The sequence below is a fragment of the Micromys minutus genome (assembly GCF_963924665.1).
Source record: "Micromys minutus genome assembly, chromosome: 21".
In the NCBI taxonomy this organism is placed as follows: domain Eukaryota; kingdom Metazoa; phylum Chordata; class Mammalia; order Rodentia; family Muridae; genus Micromys; species Micromys minutus.
In genome coordinates, this window is record NC_137956.1 from 22,306,631 (window position 1) to 22,334,161 (window position 27,531).

Consider the following 27,531-nt stretch of genomic DNA (forward strand, 5'->3'; position numbering starts at 1 on the left):
AGTGTCTAGTGCTTTCCTTCTGGCTGCCTGGACTGGCTTCCCCATGACTAGGCTCTGCTCGAGCTCAAATGCGTTCTTCCTCACAGCAGTTAATGCTCTGAGGGGTCTCGCTGTCTCAGTACTGCCTGAGAAGGGGAAAAGGTGAGGAGCCATGATCAGCAGAGGTGGATAGAGCAGGGGCCATAAGCAAAGGACCTTGGGAAGTCTGAAAGGTTCTGTGCACGGCAGTCGGGGAAGGGGAAAGACAAAAGGACCAGGTAAGGCAGGGAAGAAAGAGGATGAATAAAGGCATTAAAGGAATAGTAGGGATCTGGGCTCTGCTAGGCTCCTACTATTTACCAGGCATCCAAGTAGCCTCAGCATCGCAGGAGAGTCTTAACCTCAGCTTATTTCAGATAGAAGAATATGAATTTCAGAGATGTTAGGTGTCTTGCTGGAAAGAACCTAAGCCAGCTGAGAGTGTCATTCAGTGTGGGTCCCCAGCCCCATCTCTTCTGACCGTCAGTGACTGGTGTTCTGTATTCTCCAGGCCTCTCCAATACCTTGAAGCAGATGAAGTAGGGGAGACAGCAGAGAGGGCTCCTTCTGCACAGCTGGCTGCTGGCCACAGCAGCTTTTCTCTGCCATCTTCATGGGCTAACACCCCCCCTGCAAGATGGGCTTGTACGGTGGTTAATGCTCTCCCACTCGGTCCTAGGTGATTAGAGCTCTTATTGAGGGCCCCCGATTTAGTATGGCACTAAAATGGTCAGCAAGGTCCTGCCCAGGGAGGTAGGAAGCCCAGCTAAAAGCTCACCGGTGCTTTCTCTTTCAGTGAGACCATCATGTTCCTACATCAGATCTTCTACCAAGGCCTGAAGGCCCGTGTCTCTAGCTGGCCCACCCTGGTGCTGGGTGAGTAGCCATCCCCACCGGGTCCCACGTATTCCTTTCCTGGGCAGGAGACAGCTCTGTCCCTCTAGATCACCACAGTGAGGCTCTCCGTAGACCCCAGAGTCCCTGGGAAGAGAAAGACAACCAGCATGTGTTCTTAAGGGAATGGGACCTCTCTATTTGCTTGCCTGCCTTCCTTTCAACAGCAACATGCCCATGCAGAGATGTGCACACTGGGAACATCTCAAACTCCAGAACAGTGAATAAATAAATAGATAAATAGCACTTAAAATATCACCTGTCACTCTATCCCTCAAAGACAGCCACCCAGTGATTGCCGTCCGCAGAGATCTCGAGACTGTGCGAGGTTTTTGTTTCCTTTTTTTTTTGTTTGTTTGTTTGTTTGTTTCTTTGTTTGTTTCCCATGAGTGAAAACAGGGTGAGTTAAGGAGTTTGAAGCTTGTTTGTAGCAGACATTTCGTTCCCTTGCTTCCCTCAGACTACTGCATTATGCTATTACACATTACGCTGTTGTTGTGAAACAGGGTCTCTATTATAACCATAGCTGCCCTGAAACTTGCTATGAAGACCAGGCTGATCCTGAACTGGTAGCAATCTGCCTGCCTTTGCCTTCCAACTGCTGTAATTAAAGGTGCATGCCACCACTCCTGGCAATGTGTCAGTCACTTCTTAGCTAAGCCTTGTAAATGGAGCATTTTGTTGTGCCCAGTTTTCTCACGCTGAGTTTTTTTGATGGCTGTATAATGAGCCAGTGTCCCTAACTATTCATACTATAAACCGAATGACCAGCTAGCTCTTCCTATGGATGCTAAGCTGTTGCAAATCTTCAAGGACTATGTCCGTGGGATAGGTTTCCAGAAGTTGAGTTACTAAAACAAAGGCTCCAGCCTCATCTCCGTTGCCTAGAAAGCTGCGCTGCTGGGTTCCAGGGATGAGCCACGGCCATTCCCTTCCATTGTACCACACCTGTGCCAGGCCCGGGCCTTTTTCCCTTCTCATATTCTTACTTTGGTACGTGAAAGTAGAAACCAGTGTCCCCTTCATTACAGAGGAGACCCTGAGGCTGCAGAGTCATAGAGCCAGACCAGATGTAGCACTCCAACCCCCTTCACTCTATAGATGTTTCTTGTGTCAAAACTCCTGCTCTATGGAGCTGGGGAGATAGCTCAGTCAGTAAAAGGTTTGCCTCAGAGGAACCTAAGTGAAATCCCAGAAGCCACAAAAAAGCTAAACCTGGGCCCAGAGGGATCGTTCTCACTGCAGCTATTGCAGGGGACTCAGGTTTGGTTCTCAGCCACCCACATGGAGGCCAACAGTCTGTAACTCCAGTTCCAGTGGAATCTGGCGCCTCTTCTGGCCATTATGGGTGCTGCATGCCCATGATATATTTGCATAGGCAAATCATTCGTGAAAAATGAGGACATGATTGCTCCTAGGGTTGGCTGAGGATAGATATGAAGGAGAAAATAGCCATGCGCATGTGGAAGAGTTCAGACTGAACCAGAACAACAGATTGAACCCAGCCAGGAGAGGAGGTAGAGGGAGGAAAGAGAGAGAGGAAGAGAAGAGAGAGAACAACACGAAGAGAGGAACCAAGAGCCAAGAGGGCACATAGCAAAATGGCTGGGTTATCTAGGAAAGAGAAGCCAGGGAAAGGAAGCAAAGCTTGGGGGCTGGAGATGTTTAGGCAGGGGCTGGGGGTGAGAAGTGGTAAGAGGAGCCAGGGCTCTGCAGCAGGTAGTTGACTTGCTGGGAGAATCTTGTGGCCAATTTTTGCTATATGTTAATAGGCTCCTCTGTTAGCCGTTTGTTCTGGGCTTATCTGAGACCTAACAAAACACACGCATGAAATAAAAACAAAGAAACATTTTTCTTTTGTTTTGTTTTTGCAAACAGACTCAATAGCATGCACCTATATTCCCGGTCAGTGCTGGAGAGGCAGAGACAGGTAGATCCTTGGGCTTTCTGGCCAGATTAACCTAATCAGCAAGTCCCCATGCCAGTAAGAGACCTTATCTCAGAAAACAAAGCAAATGGCTCCTGAGGAATGACCCCAAAGGTCAAACTCTGACTTCCACATGCAAACACGCAGAGGTGTATACATACATACATACACATACACACACACACACACACACACACACACACACACACACACTGTCTTAGTTAGGTTTTTACTGCTGTGAAGAGACACAATAACCAAGCAACATTATAAAGACAATATTTAATTGGGGCTGGATTGCAGGCTTAGGGGTTCAGTCCATTATCATCAAGGTAGGAGCATGGCAGCATCCAGGCAGGCATGGTGCAGGAGGAGCTGAGGGTTCTACATCTTCATCTGAAGGCTGCTGGTGGAAGACTGACTTCCAGGCAGCTAAGGCTAGGGTATTAAAGCCCACACCCACAGTGATTGATACACCTACTCCAACAAGGCCACATCTACTCCAACAATGCCTCACCTCCAAATAGTACCACTCCCTGGGCCAAGCATATACAACACACACACACACACACACACACACAGAGAGAGAGAGAGAGAGAGAGAGAGAGAGAGAGAGAGAGAGAGAGATCCTGCCTCTTACAATGACACTTTGAATGGAGGCAGTTGCTGGCCACATTCCACATGGGTCAACCATGAGATAAGGCGTGACCTAAACTAAGGCTATCTTCCAGAGACGGTTCCCAGAGCAGGACCCCTGAGAGCCACATCCATCAGGGTATGTGACTCCTCACCATCTTTCTAAGCCTCTCCAGTCAAAGATGCCACAAGACAGCCCACACCTCTAAGCTTTAATCTGGAACCCACCCACCTCATATGAGTTATATACCAGTATAACTCCCAAGGTGTGATCTCTCTGTTGAGCTGGGATTTGAACCTCGCACACAGCCTCTCTGGGTGGGTCGATGGGTCAAAGGCCTGGGGATATCTTGCTCTCTGATCTGCCAACCCCACGTCCTCTGCAGCGGACCTGTTCGACATTCTGCTGCCCATGCTAAACATCTACCAGGAGTTCGTCCGCAACCACCAGTACAGCCTCCAGATCCTAGCACACTGCAAGCAAAACCGAGACTTTGACAAACTTCTCAAGCAGTACGAGGCCAAGCCAGACTGCGAGGAGCGCACCCTGGAGACCTTCCTCACCTATCCGATGTTCCAGGTGGCTGCTGGTGACCTAGAAGGGAGCAGGCTGGGGTGGGGGGCACTGAGGGAACAGCTGGCACAGCACAGACCCCCCCTTGAAATCCTGGCAGGTGTAGAGCAAGCTGAGCACCCACGCACCTGTCCACTCCAGCAGTGGGACGGTGAAGGGACAGTTTCTGGAGACAGCCACGTGCAGGTCCCTATTGTCCTAGCTCTCCAGGCAGATCAATGCAGTCTGCTTTCCTCCTCAGTCTATTGGGTTCAAAGATCCATTCTTGACTATCTTGCTTTCTGTCCCTCTCCCACATTCCCATGCATCTCTCGTCTACCATCAATGTCTCTCCCTCCTTGCCCTGTCCCTCCTCGGCTCCCTGTCCCTTTCTGTCTTTCCACCTGGTCCTCGTCTTTCTGGTTCTGTCCTTCCATGTCTCCTGCCACTCACAGATCCCCAGGTACATCCTGACACTCCATGAGCTGCTGGCCCACACACCTCATGAGCATGTGGAGCGCAACAGCCTGGACTATGCCAAATCCAAACTAGAGGAACTGTCCAGGTGAGTGCCCAGCCACGGTGCAAAGGGTGGGCAGGGCAGGGCTGAGAATCTCCTCAGGTAAACCACAGCCTGCCTCAGTTTCAAAGCTGGGTCCCCTGACTGACCCACGCAGCTCACACGCAGGCCTAGATGACGCAGCTAGATGCTGCCAGTGGCTCTGATAGAACCTGCAGAATCCTGGCATTCAAGTAGACCCCATGACCCAGGAGATGGGGCTTCCAGGGGTTTTCAACACCCACTTCCCTTCTATTCACTGTCAGCTTATCAGACCCTGTAGTAGAAAGCCAGGTTTAGTGTTAGGCATCTATAAAATCCTAGTACTCAGAAGATGAAGGCAGGAAGTTCAGAAGTTCAAAGCCAGCCTCTACTCTAAGTTGAAAGACTTAAGATTATATTTTTTTTAATTTAAAAAAAAAAAAAACAAGGCAGGAATATAGCTTAGTTGTGAGAGTGCTTGCCCAACATACATGACACTTTGTGATCAGTATCTAGTACTACATAAAACCAGGTGTGGTGGCTCCTGTTCTAAAGTTTAAAGTTCCGAGTTACCCTGAAATCTGTGAGGCCTTATCTCAAAAAAACAAGCAAAAAAATTGTGATAAGAGCCTCCCACCAAAGATGGGGTTCCCAAGTAACTAGCTGGAGTTGCTGTAACAGCAGGAGGTGACAGGTGGAAAAGCTGTGGTCTCTAAGGACACTCTGGTCCTCCGGTCTAGAGTTCCTCACCTGGCCCTCTCTGTGTCCTGGACACAGAGTGTCCTCTGCAAGAGCAGAAGCAGGAAGGGGAGCCCAGCCATACTCCACCGAGGTGCTGAGAGTGTAGGGGAAGTGTCTCCATTGGGAACTGTGCTCTTGCCATCACTGTCTGTGCCTCCTTGCCCTGCGCCTAGGCAGAGCTGGTAGGGTTTCCCAATGGTCTGGGTGGGAGAACAAGAAAAAACTAGTAATTCCAGATGAGATGCCTTTACATACTCAAGCAGAGGAGACCAGACAAGAAGGTTCTAGAGTCTGGAATCGAGCGCTGTCATCAGTTTAGTGACAACCCCAGTGCTATATTGCCACAGCGGTGACTTCAAACCGGAAGACACCAGAGCCTAGGATTGAACCTGGAGAGAAATCACAACATGAGGATGAGCCCTGTGGTCAGCCTTCTGGGATTAGGGATAAGGACCAGGGCTGCTCAACTTCCTGAAGCCAGCAAAGGATAGCAGGCAGGTCTCAGCTCTAAGCTGAGTGGGGAAGAGGCTGAGACAGGCAGGAGACAAGCCACCTAGCCTGATCCTTCTGAGACCCAGATGAGTTCCTGAGTCAGGGGGAAAACCTGGGGAAGCATATGGGGTATGTGACCATAGAGAAGCATAGCCCATGGCAGGAAAAAAGGACCCTTTGTGAGGTCAAACCCTACAGGCTCCTCCCTCCCCAGACAAAAGGCCTAGCATGTTCTCTGAGATTCCTGATGCTGAGAGAAACAAGCCTGAGGTGCAGATAAGCTGAGAGGCCAAGGTATTTGGACTAAGACCTAGATATGCATCTGATTCTGTATTCCTTCCACCTTCTTCTGAGCCCAGCCCTAATGGAGCACTGAAGAGTTCTCTCACTCACCCCACCCCCACCTCCACAGAGTGCTCAGGGAAGTATCCTAGTAAGATAAGAAGCCATCAGATACCCAAGCCCTGGCTAGACTAGGAACCACACCTCCTTCTCCAACCCAGACATTCGCTATTCTCAGAACTGTACTTCCTCCCACACCTCAGCTGCATTCTCCCTAGGGACTATAACTGTCACCGTCGGTGCCCCAGCGTCCCTCAAAGAGCTTAGCAGCTATGTGTGCACATCTGAAGCAGAACTTACTCTCTAGGCTGTCCTTGTCAAGTCACTTCTCACTTTGTGCCTTTCAGAGTCCAACATGCCCAAGCAAACCTTCGCCCTCACCATGAGAAACATTTTCTCTGCCACTGGCACTTCCCAAACAGAACCCCGTCTTTAGGAACTGGGTGTCTCAGAAAAAAAAAAAAAAAAAAAAAAACATTTCTGTAGAGGAAAGGGAGAAACTGAGGCTCCTAGAGAAGGGAGTAAGTCTAGCTGTCCCAGAGAGTTGGAATTTAAATGGAAGTCCTAAGCCAGAAAAGAAAATGAACTGAAATGCTGAGCTCCACCTCCACCCAGCATTCTACCCTTGACAACTGAGGATCAGCTGGCCGAGCCTTGGGGTCTTTGCTCATTTTATGGCCCACACAAGCGCCTCTCCCCTTAGGTTGAACCACATGTGGCCACCAGCCCTCTTGGTGACAATGACTGTAGAACTTCAGAAATCAGCATGAGATGAGCTCTTCTTGAAGTGGGTAGGAATTTCTCGGTGCTTCTCTGCATTCTTAAAAAGCCTGAGAACCCACCAGAGAAAAATTGCCAGAGAGCCACCCCACCCCCACTTTTTTTACCCACATGTTACTTTTTTCAACATAATTAAAGGGTGCCATCTCCTGGACAGCACTAGAGTTGCAGAAGACAGAAAATGAACAGATGGTATTCCTCCCAGAAGGCACGTAGATAAAAAGCCAGTCTTTCCCTGAGCCAGCATAATTGGCAGGCACTCACGAATCTCGTGATATTCCAGGGCCCATGCGACATTAAAAGCACAGCCATGTAAAGATATGACGGAAAGCTCTGGTACCTAGCTCAGTGGTAGAGCACTTGAGTAACATCCTGAAGACCCTGAGTTCAATTCCCAGCAAGGAGGGGACAGCCTGAAGAAAAGTGTACAGGGGTAATGCACTTCGCCTGAGGATGAGAGTAGGGTACAGTAAGGCATGGGTAACAAACAAGGGTGTCCTGGGCTCACATCTCCCTCTGGACTGGATCTGCTCTCTATCCTGCAATGTTCAACACTGAAATATGACCAGACTGCTTCCTAGCTGCCAATTTCCACTTCATTTTTTCCTAAAAATAAGCAACTGGCAAAATTGGGCTGCCAGGGGATTAAACCAGATGGAGCCTGGCCGGTGTCCAGCATGTAGTTGACACTCAATAGATACACATCCCCTTCCTCTCTAACCGTGGGTCCCACGCCCGAGCTTCTCTTCTTAGGTCTGCCCAGAGTGCCAGCACCCCCCCTCCCTGAAATTGGGACAGTGTATCTCTTACTTCCTGTCTCCTCAGGATCATGCATGACGAAGTCAGCGAGACAGAGAACATCCGCAAAAACCTGGCCATTGAGCGTATGATCATCGAAGGCTGTGAGATCCTCCTTGACACTAGCCAGACCTTCATACGCCAAGGTAGGACAGCTGCTCCATGCACCCCACGGAGGGATCCCTGAGAGGGGGCAGCACTCGGGGGCATCACCAGTGGACTGGTCTGCAACTGCGATTGTGGAATGTTCTGGACTGCTAGGGTGCAGAGTTTGACATGGAAGCAGAACACACACACGTGCAGAGCCTACTGGCCTTCAGTCATGCCAAATATGATCTACTAGCCAGATCAGCTATGGGCTTTGTGCTGTCAGCTCTGACCTGTCCTTTGGTGGAGAAAGTAGGAGACGGAATGGGACAGACAAGGACTAGCCCTGCGAATGGCGGGTGTTAACAAGAGACATTTGGAGGGATGCCTGTGTTCGGTGGTTCCCACTGAAGTGGGTCTTCCCACCTCTGGCTACTGCTTACCCTGAGAATGGGTCCGAGAATGAACTCAGTTGGGCTCCTGATGGCTCAGAGACATCAAAGATGGGGTGCCTTTGAAGGTCCACCTCATGCAGCTGCCATGCTCTGTGGGAAACTCAGCACTTGCTCCTTTGCCACAGATGGGTCTCTGCCCCCCCCAAATAATCCTCCAATGTCCCCTTCATCCAGGTCTGGAATCCTCTAACTAATTAATGGTTACGTTCGAGGCTTATACTGATCTGTACATCAGAGTCTGACCTCTGGGGAGGATCTAATATGCATCATGATCCATGGATGGTGCCCACATATGGTCCCGAAGGCCCTCCTGGGGTCTACCTGTAACGCAGGAAGCCCAGAGGCAACTCCCAGTCTCCACATCTCACTGAGTTGCACAAGACATTATCTATACCAAAAGCATCCCCATGAAGCCTCTTTCTACCTATCTGGGGAAAAAAAAAAAAAAACCCTGGACAAAAGCCCCTCTTGGAGTGGACAGTCCCCTCAAAGACCAGGGAGCTGCCATATCACCCAGATAAGGCACTTCCTCCTCTGTACTGGGAGCAGGATCTAGAGCCCCTCCCAGCCCTTCCCACTGTTCAGCCACACAGCCAACACTGACCCTTGCCCTGTTCACCCGACCCCCATGGGGCTCCAAGGCCCCCAGAGAACGGAGCCAGAGCCAGCTCCACCCTGCAGAAGAAGACCTGTCACAAATGGACATCTCAGTTGCAGCAGAGAGAGCAGGGCGGGGAAGTCGGGAGAGGGAGGCTTTCCTAGAGAGATTGGGCAGTGGGGTCTAGAATGACACAGTATGAGGCCAGAGAGAAGAGAAGCTGGGAGGTGAGCCTAATACAGACCGTGCTGAGGAGCCCTAAGTGTCTGATCCCCGAGGACAGTGAGGACAACAGGAAAGGAACCGATAGAGCAGGTGTTCCATGGGACAGCCAGAGTAGAGACGGCCAGCTACTCTACCCAGCAATGGCTTTCTACTGTATTACACTGAGGATCATCACATGCTCTGTCTGCGCTCTGAAGCTAAGTGCCAAAATGAATCGGTGATGTCCTCTGTGGCCACAGCTACACAATGCATCAGGCTAAGACACTGGAACCTGCCTCTAGCTGCCCGTTTCTTCAGCTTCATCACTCAGTGCCATTTCCAGACCTCAGCCCAGCTCTCTGCTTCCTTTAAGGCCCCTTTACTTGCCACAGCCCTGGTCCCTGGCGGGGAGGTTGTGAAACCCTGTACCGAGTCCTCATTTTCCCCATCCCCTGACTCTGAGGCTGAGCTGGAAAGAGTGACCAGGATAGTTGGACGACCTTACTCCCCAAGGTGGAGGCTGTACCTCCACCTCCAAAGCTGGGCCAGAGGGTAGTGTCATCCATCCCATCTGAGGGTAGGCTCAGAACCTCCTGACCACCACCCCCTGTTTCAACAGGTTCCCTCATCCAGGTGCCCTTGTCAGAAAAGGGCAAGATCACCAGGGGCCGCCTGGGGTCTCTGTCCCTTAAAAAAGAGGGCGAGCGTCAGTGTTTCCTGTTCTCCAAGCATCTCATCATCTGCACCAGAGGCTCTGGTGGGAAACTGCACCTAACCAAGGTAAGGCCATGGGAGAAGGGCTGCAGGTCCTGGGGGTCAGGCTCGCAGGCCTCTCCTTCACTTCAGTGCAGCAGGGTGCCGAAGCACTTAGGTGGGAGTTTGAGAGCATACGAGCACATGCCTGTACACACAGATACACCCAGTGAGGTAAACTGAGGGTGGAAAGGAATAGAACATCCCCTGATGTCTTCCCCTGGAGAAATCATGGATCTGGGAAGGTGGTATCAGGCCCCAGAGACTCCTACTGCTAGTCAGGAGTTCTAACCAACCCTTCAAGGCACAGGTATGAACATATGATTATGTAAGTGTGTGTTTGTGTGTGTGTGTGTGTGTGTGTTATAGATAGAGGCATTGGGGAGAGTGGAGGGTCTCCTCCAGCCAAGAACAAGAGCAGCACATAGCAACTTTCTCTGTCATCTCCAGGCAAAAGTTCTCAGGCAAACCCTCCTGACGTTCCCAGATACCCACTCACCTATCACACAGGAGACCTTCCTCAGGTCAGGAGACACTAGGAGGCTGCTGAACTGTTGTCACCAAAACTGTTGTCACCGGGTCTTACCTCTTGTAACACAAGATCAATGGCCTGGCTCTTCCCAGTAGGTAGAGGGAAATCCGAATCTCAACCCCAGGACCTTTGCTCCTGCTGTGCACTCCACAGCACAGCCTTAGCTCTTCTTTGGCAAACCCTTCAAGCATGCTCATTGAGCAAGACAAGAAACCAAGCATTTCCATTGAGCTCAAATGCAGCTCTGCTATAAAGCCTGGGGTTCAAGCCAAACTACTGTTCCCCACACAACTCGCTGATGGTCTCGTTGCTCTGAACCCTAGCGGGCTCCAGCTCTGTCACTCATGAGATCTTAGGAATGTCCTTGTCCTGTGTACATTTCATCAGTCAGTCAAACAGTCCCCAGAAGCAGTGCATGAGGTGGCTCGCAGCCAGATGACAGTGCCTATGAATTTACAATTCCGATTATGATATCTTGTCGCTCGGTGCTGCCTTCTCCCATCCCCCACACTATGTCCATCCCATGGAAGCAGATGGGATTTCAACCTGGAAAGGGTCAGAAGGTGCCCTTAATTTAGTGAGAGTATCAGGGAAACTTTCCTTCAGGGACCCGGATGCCTGGTCTGTAACCTCCGGTTGAGGCATTAGATCAAGCATGGGCTTCAGAGAATACACCACGTATGTTAACATGTCAGCAGTCTAGCTGGTTGGCTGTGCAAAGAGATATTAATTTACAAATATTAAACACTCAAGCCAAGAGAGGCTTTCATTAATTGCTAGCTCCAGGTTCTACTCCAGAGATCTGTGTCCAGGTTGGGAGGGTCAGGTCTCCTGCCCTTCAGCAGTAGAGTAAACATGGACAGGCTGCAGAGGAGACACAAAAGCAGATCCCTGACCTGAGACTGGAGGTTCCTGTTTTTATGTTTATATTTGTATTATTATTTGGCTTTGAGTTCTGAAAGGTTAGCCTGGGTGTTAGAGAGATGGCTCAGCAGTGAAGAACACTCACTGCTCTTCAGACGACTCCTTTGGGTCTAAGCACTCACATTAAATGACACACAGCTGCCCATAACTCCAAAGGATCTTACTTCCTCCTCTGGCCTCCATAAGTACCTGTGCATATGTCATACACACTGGCGCGCGCGCGCGCGCGCACACACACACACACACACACACACACACACACACTTACAAATACACCACAAATTAATTTTTTAATTGTTTTTAAAACGGTAGCCTGCTAGAAAAGAACACATGATCAGAGTGCTGACCAAATTCTAGCACTGCTGTGTACCAGGAAAACCTCAAATAAATCACGTGATCTCACTAAGCCTGTTTTCTCATCTACATGATGAATATAAAAATATTTCCCAGGTAGGGTTGGAGAGATGGCTCAGTGGTTAAGCTGACTACTCTACCATAGGTCATGAGTTCAATTCCTACCAACCACCTGGTGGCTCACAACCATCCGTAATTAGATCCGATACCCTTTTCTGATGTGTCTAAAGACAGCTACAGTGTACTTACATACATGAAATAAATAAATCTTTAAAAACAATACTTCCCAGGAATGCAGAGGAAGTACCAGGTACCCAGTACAGCGAACTCCCAACACATTTAACAGCTGGTATAAATTCTATGGTAATGAGACATCATTACAGACAATGAGGCTTCCAGTAGAGCGATCACCGGCCCATCCCTAGCGTTCTATGCTTACTTAATTCCTAGCACACCTGTGAGGCAGATGCCATCACTCTCCGAGCTCACAGACGAGATAGAGAAAGTAAAATAAGCCAGTAAGTGAATGCCACCTTGGGTGTAGCTCGGTGGTGGAGTGCTTGCCTGGTATTCAGAAGGCCCTGTGTTCTAACCTCAGCACTGCAAAGAGTAAGAGAATATCAGATATTTAGGGGGTGGGCTTCCAGGATCGTCAAGCCCGGTGACATTATAGGGCAAGGTTACTATTCAAAAGTCCTGGGAAATCCACAGGGACACCAAAGAAGGAAGCAAGAAGCAGCCCCCAGGGCCTGGGAATCCCCTTAGATGCTCACAAGCAGCAACCTATATATACATGTGTGTGTGTGTGTGTGTGTGTGTGTGTGTGTGTCATGAGACTATAATGATCTAAGCAAGTGGTTAAAAATAAATTCTGAGTTTTGTAACAACAAGAAAAAAGTGGGCAGCCTGCCCAGTAATTTCATGTATAGATCAGTCACATGGCTGGGTCTATATTAACATCAGTTCTTGGAAAATAAACACTGCCTCACAGTCGCTGAGGGTCAGGAGGTCAGAGACGGCTTAGAAGTGGTTTTGGCTCAGGGCTCCAGTTTGCAAGAGCAATGTTTGCCAGGCACAGTGCTCAAAAAGCTTACCCAACCAAGATGGCTTATTGACGAAATTGCTGGCTGGAAGCCTCAACTCCTCACCTCTCCCCACTACAAGGCACCCACTTCCCCTGGGACAGGTGATCCAGGAGAGAAGGAGGGAGCAGGCCAGAGGCTGCGGTTCCCAGAGCCACACTTCCCAGTGCTGCATGCCTTAGCTGTCATTTGGCTCGGTTCATTCCGTGCTGGTCACAGCCCAACCCACACCTACTTCCCAAAGGGGGTGTCAAAGTGTCTGTGGTTAGGAGGACTGCCACTGGACCATCTTCTCACTACTGTGTCAAAGCGAGAGGCTCCAGCAGCAAGTTAATTATTATTCCTGATAATAAGAAGTCAGTAGTTGACCTGAGGCTTCCTCAGGACCCTACCAGTAGCTGACCAGGTGATTTGAACAGAGACTTAACCACTCTGACTTCATTTCTTAACCTATAAAGTTGAGTTAGCAATACATATAATGGATCCATAAACCTGGCCTGTTTCACCATTGGTAACATGAGGGATTGACCAAGAACAGAGGGTTTCAAATTTTTATAGATTTGAGGCTGTGAAGTAATTCTCAGAGATGCTGATGGGGTAAGTGGAAGCCAAACCAGACAGACTCTGTCCACAGCTTGACCTCAGCCTCCTCCTTCAGGAGTGGTCTACCTGAGGAAAAAAAAAAATCTCATTTCACCTACCTCAGTGGGCTTTGTAAAGGAAGCTAACGTCCTTTACTTGCAAAGCAAAATGTCCACTCAGCATGTGCAGCACCCACATGTGTCTGCGGGTGTGTGGCTTGCTGGTACAGAGGCCCTTCCACCCCTCATCCCCTGGGACCCCTACTCTAGCACGTGAACCCCTGGTCCAAAGTGGTGCCTGCTGCTCTTTTTCAGAATGGGGTTATATCCCTCATCGACTGCACCTTACTGGACGAACCAGAAAACCTGGATGATGACGGTTAGTGTACAATCTGCTAATTTGTTTGAGCGCTCACACAGATTCACGAATGCATGTGCACACATGCCCATTCAGCACAGCTGGAGCTCAGGAAAAGCAGATGTTAGAACACAAAGGCCCCTGACCCCGATGCAAAAGAGCGACAGCACAACCTAGACCGGGTGCTTCTCACAACTGTGTGCCCCTAGAGAGATTTGGAACTTAGTCTTTCCAGCAAACAACTCTCAAGCATTCCAGGGTCTAGCATGTGTCATGCCCTGGATTTGAACCCCAGCACTGAAAAGAGCAAGGAACAAGAGAGTTGCGGGGTCAGTAATAAAATATCAGGGATTTACTTTCACGCCGGGGACCCGTAAACCAAACTGAATGTTCAGCCCCCGTCCAGGAGAGTTTCAGATGTCAATGTTACTTGTCCCAGGTGTTAACCAAAGGACTGGGTTGTGAGGCCCTGTCTGACTTCATCCCTGTTAGTAGACTCAGTCCTGACTAAGAACCCATTGCTGTAGTGAAGACAGAGGGTATAGACTTAGTGGTTCAGAATCTGAATCAAAAGTCTGTGTACCTATAAATTACTTGCATGTCAGAACCTCTGGTTTTTTTTTTTTTTTTCTTTATATTGAAATGGTGACTCTCACTCAGACAAAATCATAAAACACTCCTCTAAAAAGAGAAGCTAGTGGCCTGGTATCCCACCAGCGGCTCTACTGGTACTTTAGTCAGGGACCAGAGAACCTTATCCAGCTCACAACACCCACACTCACTCTGCTAACTTCATATTTTGTCACTGGAAAAGGCAAAGGACAAGAGGTAGACCACTTGGACTTTAAGATCGGGGTGGAGCCAAAGGATTCCCCGCCCTTCACCGTCATCCTGATGGCCTCATCCAGGCAGGAGAAGATAGCATGGACCAGTGACATCATCCAGGTGCGCAGCATTACTTGTCTCTCAGAGAACGCTGTCCCTTCTTGTTTGGCCTGGTTAGGGGCCTGGATGTTGAGACCACAGCTGTGTTGTTCTACTAGAAAAGACCAGAGCTCTCTAGGTCCATGGATGCTGACCCAGCCAATGAGTATGGGGTACATGGGGGCTGACCTAGCCAATGAGTATGGTTTTAAACCCTTAAGACTACCAGGCTCTGCTTCCCACTCCCCAGACCTGTGAATGGTAAGAGAGTCTGCATTCCAGTCCGATCTCCAGTTCTTATATGCAGACACACACACACACACACACACACACACACACACACACACACACAAAAGTCTTGGCACTATCATCTAGGGAGGTTAGATGTGGCAGAAGAGAGAGTTCCACAGTCCCGAGACACATGAGCACCTACTCCACTTAGTCAGAAAAGCCTGCTGAGGTCCAAGACAGCATCCATAAGCTAGAGAAAGAGGAAGTTTTGGCCTTTGTCTATTGCAAGCAGTAGAGTTGTTCCCCTAACTCTATTTAACCATGACTCGGGAAACATCAGCTTCTCCTGGAAAGTCAGCAGCCCAAGATGTTGGGGCACTGGAAGTACAAGAGGTAGGCAGTTGAATCTAGTTTACGGGGCTGCCAGAAGCTCCTGGCTTGGGCTCCAAGAGCTAAAGGGCAGTGTCACACCACCCAAGGCGAGAGACAGGTCCCAGAGTTTCTGTCTGTGGCCATCCTCTGTGAGGAGCTGGGGAGGGATGTTAGGAGAGCAGCTGGCAGCAGGAAGAACAGCTATGGGTGGTGCTCCTCCCTCTGTCTTGGGGACTTGGGGAGGAGCCCTGTGCCCTCAGGGCACTGGAACAGCAGGGTAACCACTATGCCTGAAGGGCTTCCCTCACCTGCTCCCTGCCTCTTACCTCAGTGCCCTGCTTCAAAGCACCAGAAGAGGGCATCAGGTCCCATTACAGATGGTTGTGAGCCACCATGTGGTTGCTGGGAATTGTACACAGGACCTCTGGAAGAGCAGTCAGTGCTCTTAACCACCGAGCCATCTCTCCAGCCCAAGGATCTGTTTTCATATCGCGTGATTCTAAAGTAAACTGAATGCCCAGGCAGTCCATAAAACTGCAGACATTAACCACTGCTTGGACCAAAGGAGATCAGCTGCCAGGCCCTCTGGACACTGGTCCCTCTTGAATCCATGGCGGACCAAGGCACAGTGGGATTATACATCGTGTAAATCTATTCTTCTGAGTTGTACTGGGGAGAGGGCAGCATGCTCTAGAGAAAATGGAGAGGTCAAACCCAACCACTTCCTGTCCCAGCCGTGCACAGCTATCAAAGGCTGGTTGCTCTCCTATAGGGATCTACAGGGCTCTTTACCCTCTAGCAACATTGCTGATGCCCGTGAGTATGGGCCACCCAGCCCCTTCCCTTCAAAAACCATCCTGGCAGCTTACGGAGGTCCTCTGCTGTCTCCATGGCACTCTGACTGAGTTGCTGCTAGAATGAGCTCGAAAAAGAGTCACAGAGTGGTTGGAGGGTAAACAACAGGAACCTTTCCCTGTGTGCTACTTCCTAGGCTGGCCTGGCTTTCACGTGGGCACTGGGCCTGGGGCACCTGCCACTCGCTGTGGCAGTTTCCACTTCCCAGTGACCTCAGTGTTGGCCTCCACTAACTCACAACCTCAAGGCCATAAGATTCAGTGATATACAGAGCTCACCACAACCTTGATTTAGGGGGACCTTCCACAGCAGAAATATTAAGCCCAAGGCCAGGAGGTAAAAGGAGGCAGACCCAACCCGACCCTCCCTCAGATTTAATTTTCTGAATTTGGTTAGTTTTTGTTTTGTTTGAAGACAGTCTTGCTGTGCAGCCCAGGCTTGTCTCAGACTTGTGATCTTCCTGAGTCAACCTCCTAAGTGCTGGATCACAGGCATAGAGCACTTCACTAGCCTCAGAAGATGTATATCGTTTAGTGCCGTTTGGGGAAGTTCGTCTTATTCAAAGCAGAACTGGGCTTTTGAATTTTTCAGGGAACTGGATAAATATTCTGTCATCATCCTTGCTGCCAGCCTTCATTTACCACAGCATCCCCCACATATAGACTGGAAACGTGGGAACCACCTCCAGCATTGGAGCACTGGCACTGGGGTGGGGGTGGGGCGGTCAGGACACTTGTACTCTACAAACTCTGGTGCAGAAGTTCACTGGGCAGCTTTCCAGAGAGCCCAGATCACTGTAGGGCAACCTCCTCCTTGACACTGGCTTCAAAAGGTGCAGCAGACTGACCACAGTCTGATGCATCTGCTTGGCAAACACCCTGGTAAAACGGAGCCATTAAACCCAACTGCGCAGATAAGGAAACAGACTCAGGAAGGCCGAGTCAGTCCCGCAAGGTCACTTGACTTCCAAAATTTGAATGATGCTGAGTTAGCCTTGTCCTTCCTTAGCCAGTGCCCCTGAAGCCTGAGCACCCTGTGATCACGCTTTGAGGGCACCAGGTGGGTCCGGGTTCCAGTATGGAGAACGGGTTCTGAGCCTAGGGTCCTCTCTGTTTCCAGTGCGTGGATAACATCCGGTGCAATGGACTCATGATGAATGCCTTTGAAGAAAATTCCAAGGTCACCGTGCCGCAGATGATCAAGTAAGTGCTCTTGACCTGTCTGCACTCCAGAAACAGAGCGTCACTCAGAGAAACTAGGACCTGGGCAGGGCCAGTCCCTGGGAAGATGCTAGGGTTTGTGATGGAGTTCATTTCTTGTTTTGAGCTGATGTCTGTTTGAATTGGTGTATTTGGAATTAATAAGCCAAACACACTATCACTCTTAAACTTCTTTAGGTCCCAATTGCTAGGTTACACTTGGAACAATTTAAACAGAGACAGGAGACTACAAATCTGGCCACTTAAGCAGACGGGAGATTTACACAGAAAAGATATTGTCACAGTTATTTCTCAAATATACTAGTGTTGTTCTTTTTGAATAGTTGTTACCTGGAGTCATCTTGTCAACCTGGCAGAACTATGTTTTATGGTGTACCATGTCTTAATAACTATTGTAGCCCTGAGCTACCCCTTGAGTTGTCTCTTAGAGGCATGCTCTTTGACATGGGAATGGGCCTAATGGCTAGTTGTAAGTAGAGGGTGTGTGGTGGTTTGAATATGCTTGGCCCAAGGAGTGGCACTATTTGGAGGTGTGGCCTTGTTGTGGTGGGTGTGGCCTTGAGGGGTGGGGGTGGCCTTGTTGGTTGGATGTGGACTTGTTGGAGGCAATGTGTCACTGTGGGCATGGGTTTCAAGACCCCCATTTGAGCTTCCTAGAAGCCAGCCCCAATTATAAGAGTTGCCTTGGTCATGGTGTCTGTTCACAGCAGTAAAACCCTAAGACAGAAGTTGGAACCAGGGCCAGGGATATTTCTGTGATAGGCCTGACCATGCTTTTGTTTGGAATAATGTGACTTAGGGAACTTTGGATTTGAAAAGCAGAGGAATGCTTTAAGTAGAGTTTGATGGGGTATTCCAGTAGGAATATGGAAGACTTTGTTACTGAGAGTAATTTGAACTATGCAGAACTGCTCCAAGTGGTTTCAGAGAAGAATTTTAGTGGGTAGCCTAGAAACTTTTTTTGTAGTATTTTAGTGAAGAATATGACTGCTTTTTGCCCTTCTTTGAAAAGTGTACCTGAGGCTAAGGTAAAGAGACTTATATTAATTTCATTGACTAAGGAAGTCTGAAAAAAAGCCCAGCAGAGACTTTGTTCTCTGGTTTAATCTTATGAAGAACATTTTAGTGAAAAGGAGCAAGCTGAAAAAGGAAAAAATATAAAATGTATGGTTCAAGTAATAAAGGGGAACCAGTAAATGAAATGGAGCTGAATCCTATGTTCAAGGAGATAAGCAGATTAAGAAAGTAGTGATTTTTTTCAGAAAGATCCCACCCAGTTAAGCTTAAATCTAGGCCTGGTGGTACACATCTATAATCCTAGGAGACAGAGGCAAGCAGATAGATGAGTTAAAGGCAAGCCTGGTATAAAGCAAGTTCCAAATAAAGAAAAGCTTAAATCCAGACGTGGTGGTATATGCCTTAATCTAGCATTTTGGAGTCAAAGCCATGCAGATATCTGAATTCAAGGTCAATCTTTAAAACAAATTCCAGGACAGCCAAGCTTAGGTAGTGAAGGAGTTGGAAAACAGAAAGCTGGTGATAATGTAATAGAAAAAGGGGGCCATGTTCTAGCCCCAGCAAGCAGCAGAACTTGGCAGCTTTGGCCACATGGCTCTGGCTTTAGAGTCGAGAATAGAAGGGACTACTGGAACAATTGATGCTGTTAGCTGGAGCTAAGAAATTTACAGTGATTAGAAGAGACCAGCATCACTGAGGTGAAATCTTCTGGAAAATGTTTTCTGAGAACACAAAGAAGCTGTGTTCCAGAGATAGCCCAGGTTGTACCTTGTGCTACACCTGGACTTGTTAATGTGTAAGAATCACCCAGGTGGTACTGGTTTTGAAGGCATGAAGGGGTCATAGAAAACAGCTGAAGCTTGGCACTGTGGGAGGCCAGAAAAGGCCACTGTGCAGATGAAGCCTCAATTGTAGTTGATAGCCCAGGACTGAAGAGGTCATACAAAGAAGTTGGGGTTTCACACCTTGAAGAGAGCCTATGAGAGGCTATTTCTGAAGCCTAGTTTCAGTGGAAGACAGCAGTGCATTGCAGATGCCAGTACCATGGGATGGTCACCAAGAATAGCAGCATCAGTGGAATTGAGTCAACCAGGGCCTAGAGTGCTGCAGGGGACAGAGCTGGAGATGTGACCCAAGCCCTTTGGAGGAGCCCAGAAGATCATGTGTAGATAGATACCAGACATTGGGACAAAAAGTAACATTGAAGTTGCCTTGGAGACCCCAAGATGCTCAAAATGCCAGAGCCATGGAATATCTGCTAAGGAAAGATGCTAACAGGGAGTGGAATCAACCCTCCCTGTTGGAATTAGAGAAAGAAGTTTGATATAGTCAACAAAGATAAAAAATGGAGTTGTAGATCTGAAGACTGCTTTGGCATCAGACATGGAGATGCAGAGTTTAGGGTTTGCCCAGCTGGTTTCCTGTCTTGCTTTTGAGATTACAGTTAAGTGATTGGATGAATCTCAGAAGAGACTTTGAACTTTGGACTTTTAACAAAGTTGCACCTGCTATAGACTATGGGACTTATGAAGTTAGACCTAGTGTATTTTGTATTATGCTATATTTAGGTATGACCTCTACAGACTCATGTGTTTGAACAAGCTTATGGGGTCCAGGTAGTGGAATATGGTTTGAATATGCTTGGCCCAAGGAATGGCACTATTTGCAGGTGTGGCCTTGTTGGCAGAAGTGTGTCACTGTGGGCATAGGTTTTAAGACCCTTGTCCCAGCTTCCTAGCAACCAGTATTCTCCTAGTGGCCTTTATATGAAGATGTAGAATTGTCAGATTTTTCTGTACCATGCCTGTCTGGGAACTGCCACGTTCCCACCTTGTTAATAATGGACTGAACCTCTGAACCTGTAAGCTAGCCCCAATTAATTGTTATCCTTATAAGAGTTGCCTTGGTCATGGTGTCTGTTCATAGCAGTAAAACCCTAACTAAGACAGGGTGTCTTCTTTGCCACGAGAATGGAACCCTAGTCGGAGGGCACTCCTAGTCAACAAATATTGACAGGTATTTTCCCATCATGCTAAACTTGAACTATCTCTAGCAAGCCTTGTTGGTATACTTACTTTGGGGGAGGCACTGCTCCCTTAGTTAGTTAAATTCTACTTTATGTGACTTAATGTCTCTTAAGCAAGTTTATTGGTAAAACTTTTATAACATCAATTTTATTACTTCAAGTTTCTCCTGTATCACTAAGGATCAGCAGAGAAAGCTTTGGGTGCAACAGGTCCCTTAAACTTCTTTGACAGTGGTCAGGTATCATTCCCCTCTCCTCCACACCACTGAACACCCAGGGGTGGTGGTAGTGGGGGTCGTAGGAAGAGCTGTTCAGTGAACCAAAGGGACACAATGAAATGCCACTATGAACAGTAGAGTGTGTGCCATAAGACAGTTTATGTGGCAGTAGGAGGGTGCAGGAGATGAGGGAATAACTCACTTGGCACAGCTGAACAAGGCTTTCTTGAATAGGGAACCCAGAGCTAGCATCTAAGGCCAGCTGCAGTTTGCTAAATACAAAGGCATGTTATGTGTTTGAGAAATGGTGAATAATCCCATGGGTCTGCAGAGTTATGGGCTTAGAGTGCCATGTAGGCAGTGACCTGGTGAACTGTGGTCTCCAGGTACCTTATCAGACCAGTTATCCCATAGGCCTTAGAGCAGACAGGCTCACCAACCAATTAAGATGTTTTACCATAGTGTTTGGTGAGTCCATTTGAAACACAGAGTTAGGATCAAGGTTAGGAGTAGAGAAGTGGGTGGCTTATAGTCAGTGTCCACTCTACATTACCCGAATCCCAGTTACACAGTGCTCCTGCCCTGCCTTCCCTCCATGTTATGCCAATCTTCCCTGCCACACAGACCAGATTGAAAGTTATATGCGCAAGCTCAAACTATAAAAGGTACTTTGGTCTGTGGTATATACATACTCGCCCTCTCTGAGGTGGAAAAGGCACACATGCTCAATCATACATAACTGAGCATGTCAGTTAGCCTAACCAACCACAGTGATGTTATCTGCATGTATGTTTCATCAGTATATGTCTTGCTCAAAACTTTGTAAATACTAAACGTTCCTTGTGCCTCATATATATTAAAGGTACCATGAATATTTGGTACCCATGTGGTCCATTGATCCTTTCTGATATTCAGCATACAGATGCTGTAGTTTGTGTATGTCTGTGTGCTATGTCTCATGAGCTATTCCTATACTTAATTTCACTTCTCATTTCTCTGAGCTTTTTATAGCCCAGCAAGACCTTATTAACTAACACAGCAATCTACACAGTGGTGAAAAATGGGCCGGGTGAGACATTTGGGAGTCAGTTAACAATGTTGTGTCTGGCAAGCCATTGGGTTTTATTCTGCAGGTGGGAGGGTTGTACCCAAAGGGTATCAACCACACCCCCTTGGTGACCACTCTGATATAGAGCCCTTGAAGCAATGGTATCAGCTGAAAAAATGGTAAGGGGTCAAGCTGTAAACTCAGAGCCAGCAGGTTTCCAAAATGTCCCTTTTTCCAACAGAGATGCTCTGTTAGAAGGCCTTACCTCTGTTTCTGAGATGCTCTCTTTTGAGATGTCATTCTCTCTGTAGGCATTGTGGTTTATTCTATATACTTTGGGTTAGGCCCGTGTCTTAGTCAGGGTTTGTATTTCTGCACAAAACTAGATGACCAAGAAGCAAGTTAGGGAATAAAAAAATTTATTTAGCTTACACTTCCACAATGCTGTTCACTAAAGAAAGTCAGGACTGGAATTCAAGCAAGTCAGGAAGCAGGAGCTGATGCAGAGGCCATGGAAGGATGTTACTTACTGGATTGCTTCCCCTGGCTTGCTCAGCCTTCTTTCTTATAGAACCCAGGTCTACCAGCCCAGGGATGGCACCACCCACAATGGGCTGGGCCTCCCTGCTTGACCACTAACAGAGAAAATGCCTCACAGCTGGATCTCATGGAGGCATTTCCTCAAGGGAGGCTCCTTTCTCTGTGATGACTCCAGCTTGTGTCGAGTTGACACACAGAACCCACCAGTACAACCCACGTATCCCACTTCCCCTTTGACCCATGAAGCAGAGAAGACTGATGCATCTAGAGAGAAGCAGGGCAGGGGGCCAAGACTCAGACAATGAGGAGCTGTCACTTGTCCACACACATCCCTAATCTACTGCTGTTCCATTTCTCTGCTTCCTGCATTTGCCCTCCTGCTCCTTGAAGGCTCTGGGGAAAATATTAAGATTGATATTTCAAATCCCAGTATATCTAGAGAAAGTACTTGGAAGTTGGACATAAGGCCTCATACATGTTTGGCAAGTGTCCTACCGCCCAGCTATACCACCAGCTCCCCCCGGACACCAAAACAAACAAGCAAGCAAACAAACAAATGAGAAAATAAGTCCATTTTCTCAGTTCCTCTGAGCTCTGTCTGTACCCTTGAGTGAGAGATGGCCTCTGCAGAGCCAGGGCATTCAAAGCCACTTAGAGCTCTCTGTGCTCCATGTACCATGCTAGGCCTCTCAAATTGGTTCACTCTTTCCACTCTAAGGGAGCTCTGTGAAGGGCCTTATTTCCAGTTCACAGAGGAGGAGACCGAGAACAGAAGACTAGATATTGTCCAGGAAACAAGGATAGAGCTGACATCAAGTGGTGTCCTCCACACGTGTGACTGAAGTATAAAGTATTCCCCCACTGGTTCGTGTGTTTCAGTGCTTTGTGCCCTGCTGCTGACACTATTGTGGGATGCTCTAGAGGCTTTAGAAGGCTGAGCCCAGTTGGAGGAAGTCAATCTCTAGAGGGGGAAGGGCTTGATAGTTATAATCCCGCCCTGCTTCTGGGTTCAGCAAGATGTATGCTAGCTACATCACATCCCATGGCACTGCCCGGCCACTGCCCTGTGGTGGGCTGTCTGAATAAACCTTCCTCCCAGTAGTTACCCCTGTCAGTATTCTGCCACAGTCGTGAGAAAAGTGACCACTGCAAGTGTAAACCAGTTCTCTGCTCAGTAATCAGGACAAGCTGAACTATTTCTTTAGGTGATATTTTTTTGTGCTCCAGGGTTCATTATAATAAAAATTTCAAGCTTATTCTTTTGATAAGAGCATATATTTATATGTTGATGTATGTGCTCTTTGCTAGTAACATCCAACTAGAAACACAAAAGGTCTAAGACAGCTACTATCTGCAAGTTCAAACAACTGCAAAGGTACAGTCCTCAATGCATAGGGAGTACAGTCCTCAATGCATAGGGAGTACAGTCCTCAATGCATAGGGAGTACAGTCCTCAATGCATAGGGAGTACAGTCCTCAATGCATAGGGAGTACAGTCCTCAATGCATAGGGAGTACAGTCCTCAATGCATAGGGAGTACAGTCCTCAATGCATAGGGAGTACAGTCCTCAATGCATAGGAAGTACAGTCCTCAATGCATAGGGAGTACAGTCCTCAACACATAGGGAGTACAGTCCTCAACACATAGGAAGTACAGTCCTCAATGCATAGGGAGTACAGTCCTCAATGCATAGAAAGTACAGTCCTCAATGCATAGGGAGTACAGTCCTCAACACATAGGGAGTACAGTCCTCAACACATAGGAAGTACAGTCCTCAATGCATAGGGAGTACAGTCCTCAATGCATAGGGAGTACAGTCCTCAACACATAGGGAGTACAGTCCTCAACACATAGGGAGTACAGTCCTCAACCCATAGGGAGTACAGGACAAGACAAGGAAGGAAGGAAAATCAAGTGAACACTGTGTTTCACTCTGAGACTTTCAGTTGTCAACAATAAAAGAAGGCAAAACATGACCACAAAGATTTATAATGTCCAGAAAATGAAACAACAGAACACATGTTAGAGTCATGGCTTACGTTTAAATACACCCGACGCTGTTGCCACTAAGTCTGCCATCAACTGGCCCAACTGCCGTTAGGACTGAGTGATAGGATGGCTTTGGGGACTGTTAATTCCCACCAAGCCCAGAAGACACCATTGATCTTGCGTTCCCAGTTTAGATTCTGAGCTCCATCTTCAGTTCTCCAGGCTCCTGTGACCTAGGTAACTGATGACGCCTCTCCTCACATCCTGGCAGCTGAGAGAGGACCATGACCTGATGATAGATCCAGCTTTAGAAAGTCTTAGGAAAGGCTGGCAGTGGGCACGTCTTGCTTGAGACAGGTTTCCACCCTTGCAATGATCACCTTAGCAAGAAGACTTTTCAGTGAGTCCTACGATAAAACTTCAGGGTGAGCTGACAGGCCCCGAGGGCTTCTTTTCCTATGAGAGGGTTAAACTCCCTCTGATCCACTGCCAAGCAAAGGCTGGTCCTGATGCTCAAGGAATAGCTAAGATCAAGAGCACAGTGGCCTGTGCTACAGACGCTATGGAAGAGAATAAACACCCGAGCTGCCCACCTATGCTCGCAAGTAAGTCAGAAGTTATGATGAGAAGCTTTGCAAAACCGGCTTTATCAACAGTAGCTTCTAGGAGCTGTGGGAAGAGAGGCCTTGCAAGGGCTGCGGCCAATGGCATTGCTGACTTTCTAAGCCAAGAGATTTTAAATGACCCTGATAACACATAACTGTCATCCCAGTGCTTGAGAGAAGAATTTCCCTGGACTCCACATGGCAATACTGTCACAAACTAGAAAGGAAAGCAGGAAAAAAGAGGAAAGGAAGAGGGAAAAATATAAAGTGTGGGTGAGTTGGTCTAATTCAGATGTTGTATTGAGGGGCTTAAGTCCTCATGTGGTTCTCGATTTGGGATTGTCACTGAGGACAGTTCCCTACAGACTGATCAGGAAGTCTCTTTGTAGACAGATTTCACAGTTCTTCCATTGACCTTCCTAGGGGTATCACATCTGTGACACCACTTTGTGCTCTCAGTCTGAAGAGCATGGATTACTACTGTAGGATATTGTAGTTCAAGACCACAACAAGAGCTGCAGCCAGAACCACATCAGAAAGTTGTCCTTCTGCTGGAAGCTTGTCCTTTGATGTCCTTCTCTGAAAGTTGTACCCTTCATGGATCCCAAATTGACACGGAGATGTCACCCAGCTTCCTACACAGTAGGCCAGGCTCCTATGAAGACCTAGAAACTATCTGAAACCCAGACATACCTCAAGGCAGCAAAACAGAAGCTGGTTTCCTATCTTCTCTTTTCTCAGAAAACTGGAATTTCCCTTGAATCTTTTCAAAACCCCTATACGGTATTGGTTTTTTTTTAAGATAGGGTTTCACTGTGTTGCTCTAGCTGGTCTAGAACTTACTATGTCAACCAAGCCGGCCTTGAATTCACAGAGCTCTGCCTCACTCTGCCACCCAAGTGCCAAGATGAAAGATATATACCATCAGATCTGGTCTTGCTTATTTTTTTAATTGCATGGCATAAATGTCTCCACTTTTAAAAGTACAAATCAGTAGATTTCAGTGTACTATGTTGTACAGATAACACCAGCACCTTCTTCTAAAATATTTCCATCACTCCCCACGCCACCAAAAACAAGAGATGACATGATATGAATAGTCAGGGCCAATACCTGCACCCAACACCTGACATCCACCAGATTACTTCCTGTTATTGTGGTTTGCCTCTTCTGTGCTCTCCTGTAAATAGAACCATAAAGTGTGTGGTCTGTTTCCCTTAGCGTGTCTTCAAGGCTTATCCGTCTTGTGCGTCACGCGTCAGTACTCCATTACCCTTCATGGCTGAGTAACATCCCACTGTACTTCATCTGACCATCCGTCTGCTAATAGACATTTGTGAGTTCTCACCACTGTCCTCTACCATGGACATTGGAAATGAACGTAAATGTGCAGGTTTCTTATGAATACAATTCATGAGTGTCTCAGAAATTTGGAAGCACGTTGATTAATGTTTTTTGTATTTTTCCAATACTGAAGGATTTTAGGATCTTAGGGCAAGGGGTTACAGCTCTTTCTTGGTGTTATCTTTCTGAAGTGTCCAGAAAAGCTGTTCTTGTCTGCATGTGGGGGTTGACAGATAGCCTGGTGGTAGCCCTACCCCTCACTTGGTGAAGAGATATCTTAGACATTCGTCAGTGCCTCCTTACGTTGCTCTGATGTTCACATCTGCACACGTCACCTCTCCTTGCCCTCCCCTTTACAGGTCTGACGCTTCTCTATATTGTGACGACGTTGACATTCGCTTCAGCAAAACCATGAATTCATGCAAAGTGCTGCAGATCCGCTATGCCAGCGTGGATCGCCTGCTGGAGCGCCTGACCGACCTTCGCTTTCTGAGTATTGACTTTCTCAACACTTTCCTGCACTCCTATCGCGTCTTCACCACGGCTGTGGTGGTCCTGGACAAGCTGATCAACATCTACAGAAAGCCTATCAGTGCAATTCCTGCCAGGTATATGCATGCCTTTTGCCATCACCATCTACAGGAATCCCTGGCCTCTGACATGATGGTTTAGTTCGAAAAGGCACTTGCTACTGAGTCTGATGACCTCATCTCAACCCCTGGACCCCACATGGCGGGAGGAGAGAACACACTCCTGCCAGTTTTCCTCTGACAGTCACACTTGCTCTATCAACACACACACACACACACACACACACACAAATACACTAACTAAATGTGAAAATATTTTTCCCTCCCTGCCCTGTGAAAATATTTTTAAAAGAATCCCTTCATCACTGTCCCCCACTGAGTATATGCACCCCTTCCTGAACCCTACAGATTTTTTTAAGCCAATGAGGTTTCTGGAAAAGAGGCTGTCCCAGAAGTGGGAGTGCTAAGGCACACATCATTTCTAGACCACAGAGGGGGTGCATATCAAGTCTGGTTTGCTTTGTTTGTTTCCCTAAATAAACTGGACATAGTGGTAGAAGCCTAACCCCACAGTTCTGGAGCTATGAGAGTGAGGAGCTAAGCACAGGTTGCCCTCAGCTGTGCCTGTTAGAGGTCTTCTTGGGAAGACTATATTCTCTAGGGAGGGATCGCTCTGCTCTCCCTCTCTTCCCCAAAGCTCCTTGAGGCCTAGTACACTCATGCTGCTGATCACTAAACTGCTGTTGCTGCTGCTGCTGCTGCTGCTGCTGCTGCTGATGATGATGATGATGATGATGATGATGATGATGATGCTTTTTCTTCCTCTTCATCAATCTTCTCCTCTTCCTCCTCCTCCTCCTCCTCTTCCTCCTCCTCCTCTTCTTCTTTTTCTTCTTCTTCTTCTTCTCCCTTTCACAACTGAGATTTTATTGGTCAAGGAGCAGAGTACACAGACGCTTCAATT

At 47.9% G+C, this 27,531-nt stretch overlaps 1 protein-coding gene across 1 annotated transcript in view; it reads left to right on the plus strand.

Moving 5' to 3' along the window:
• RASGRF1 (Ras protein specific guanine nucleotide releasing factor 1) overlaps window positions 1-27,531 on the plus strand; it is a gene marked incomplete at both ends in the record, with an annotated part of 101,129 nt that overhangs the window by 40,691 nt on the left and 32,907 nt on the right. The window contains 9 exons of the mRNA XM_080934255.1: window positions 815-894; window positions 3,859-4,052; window positions 4,481-4,590; window positions 7,747-7,865; window positions 9,683-9,843; window positions 13,605-13,668; window positions 14,462-14,592; window positions 17,149-17,231; window positions 26,397-26,645. Coding sequence (XP_080790381.1) covers window positions 815-894; window positions 3,859-4,052; window positions 4,481-4,590; window positions 7,747-7,865; window positions 9,683-9,843; window positions 13,605-13,668; window positions 14,462-14,592; window positions 17,149-17,231; window positions 26,397-26,645 — 1,191 coding nt within the window. The remainder of the gene's footprint in view (window positions 1-814; window positions 895-3,858; window positions 4,053-4,480; window positions 4,591-7,746; window positions 7,866-9,682; window positions 9,844-13,604; window positions 13,669-14,461; window positions 14,593-17,148; window positions 17,232-26,396; window positions 26,646-27,531) is intronic.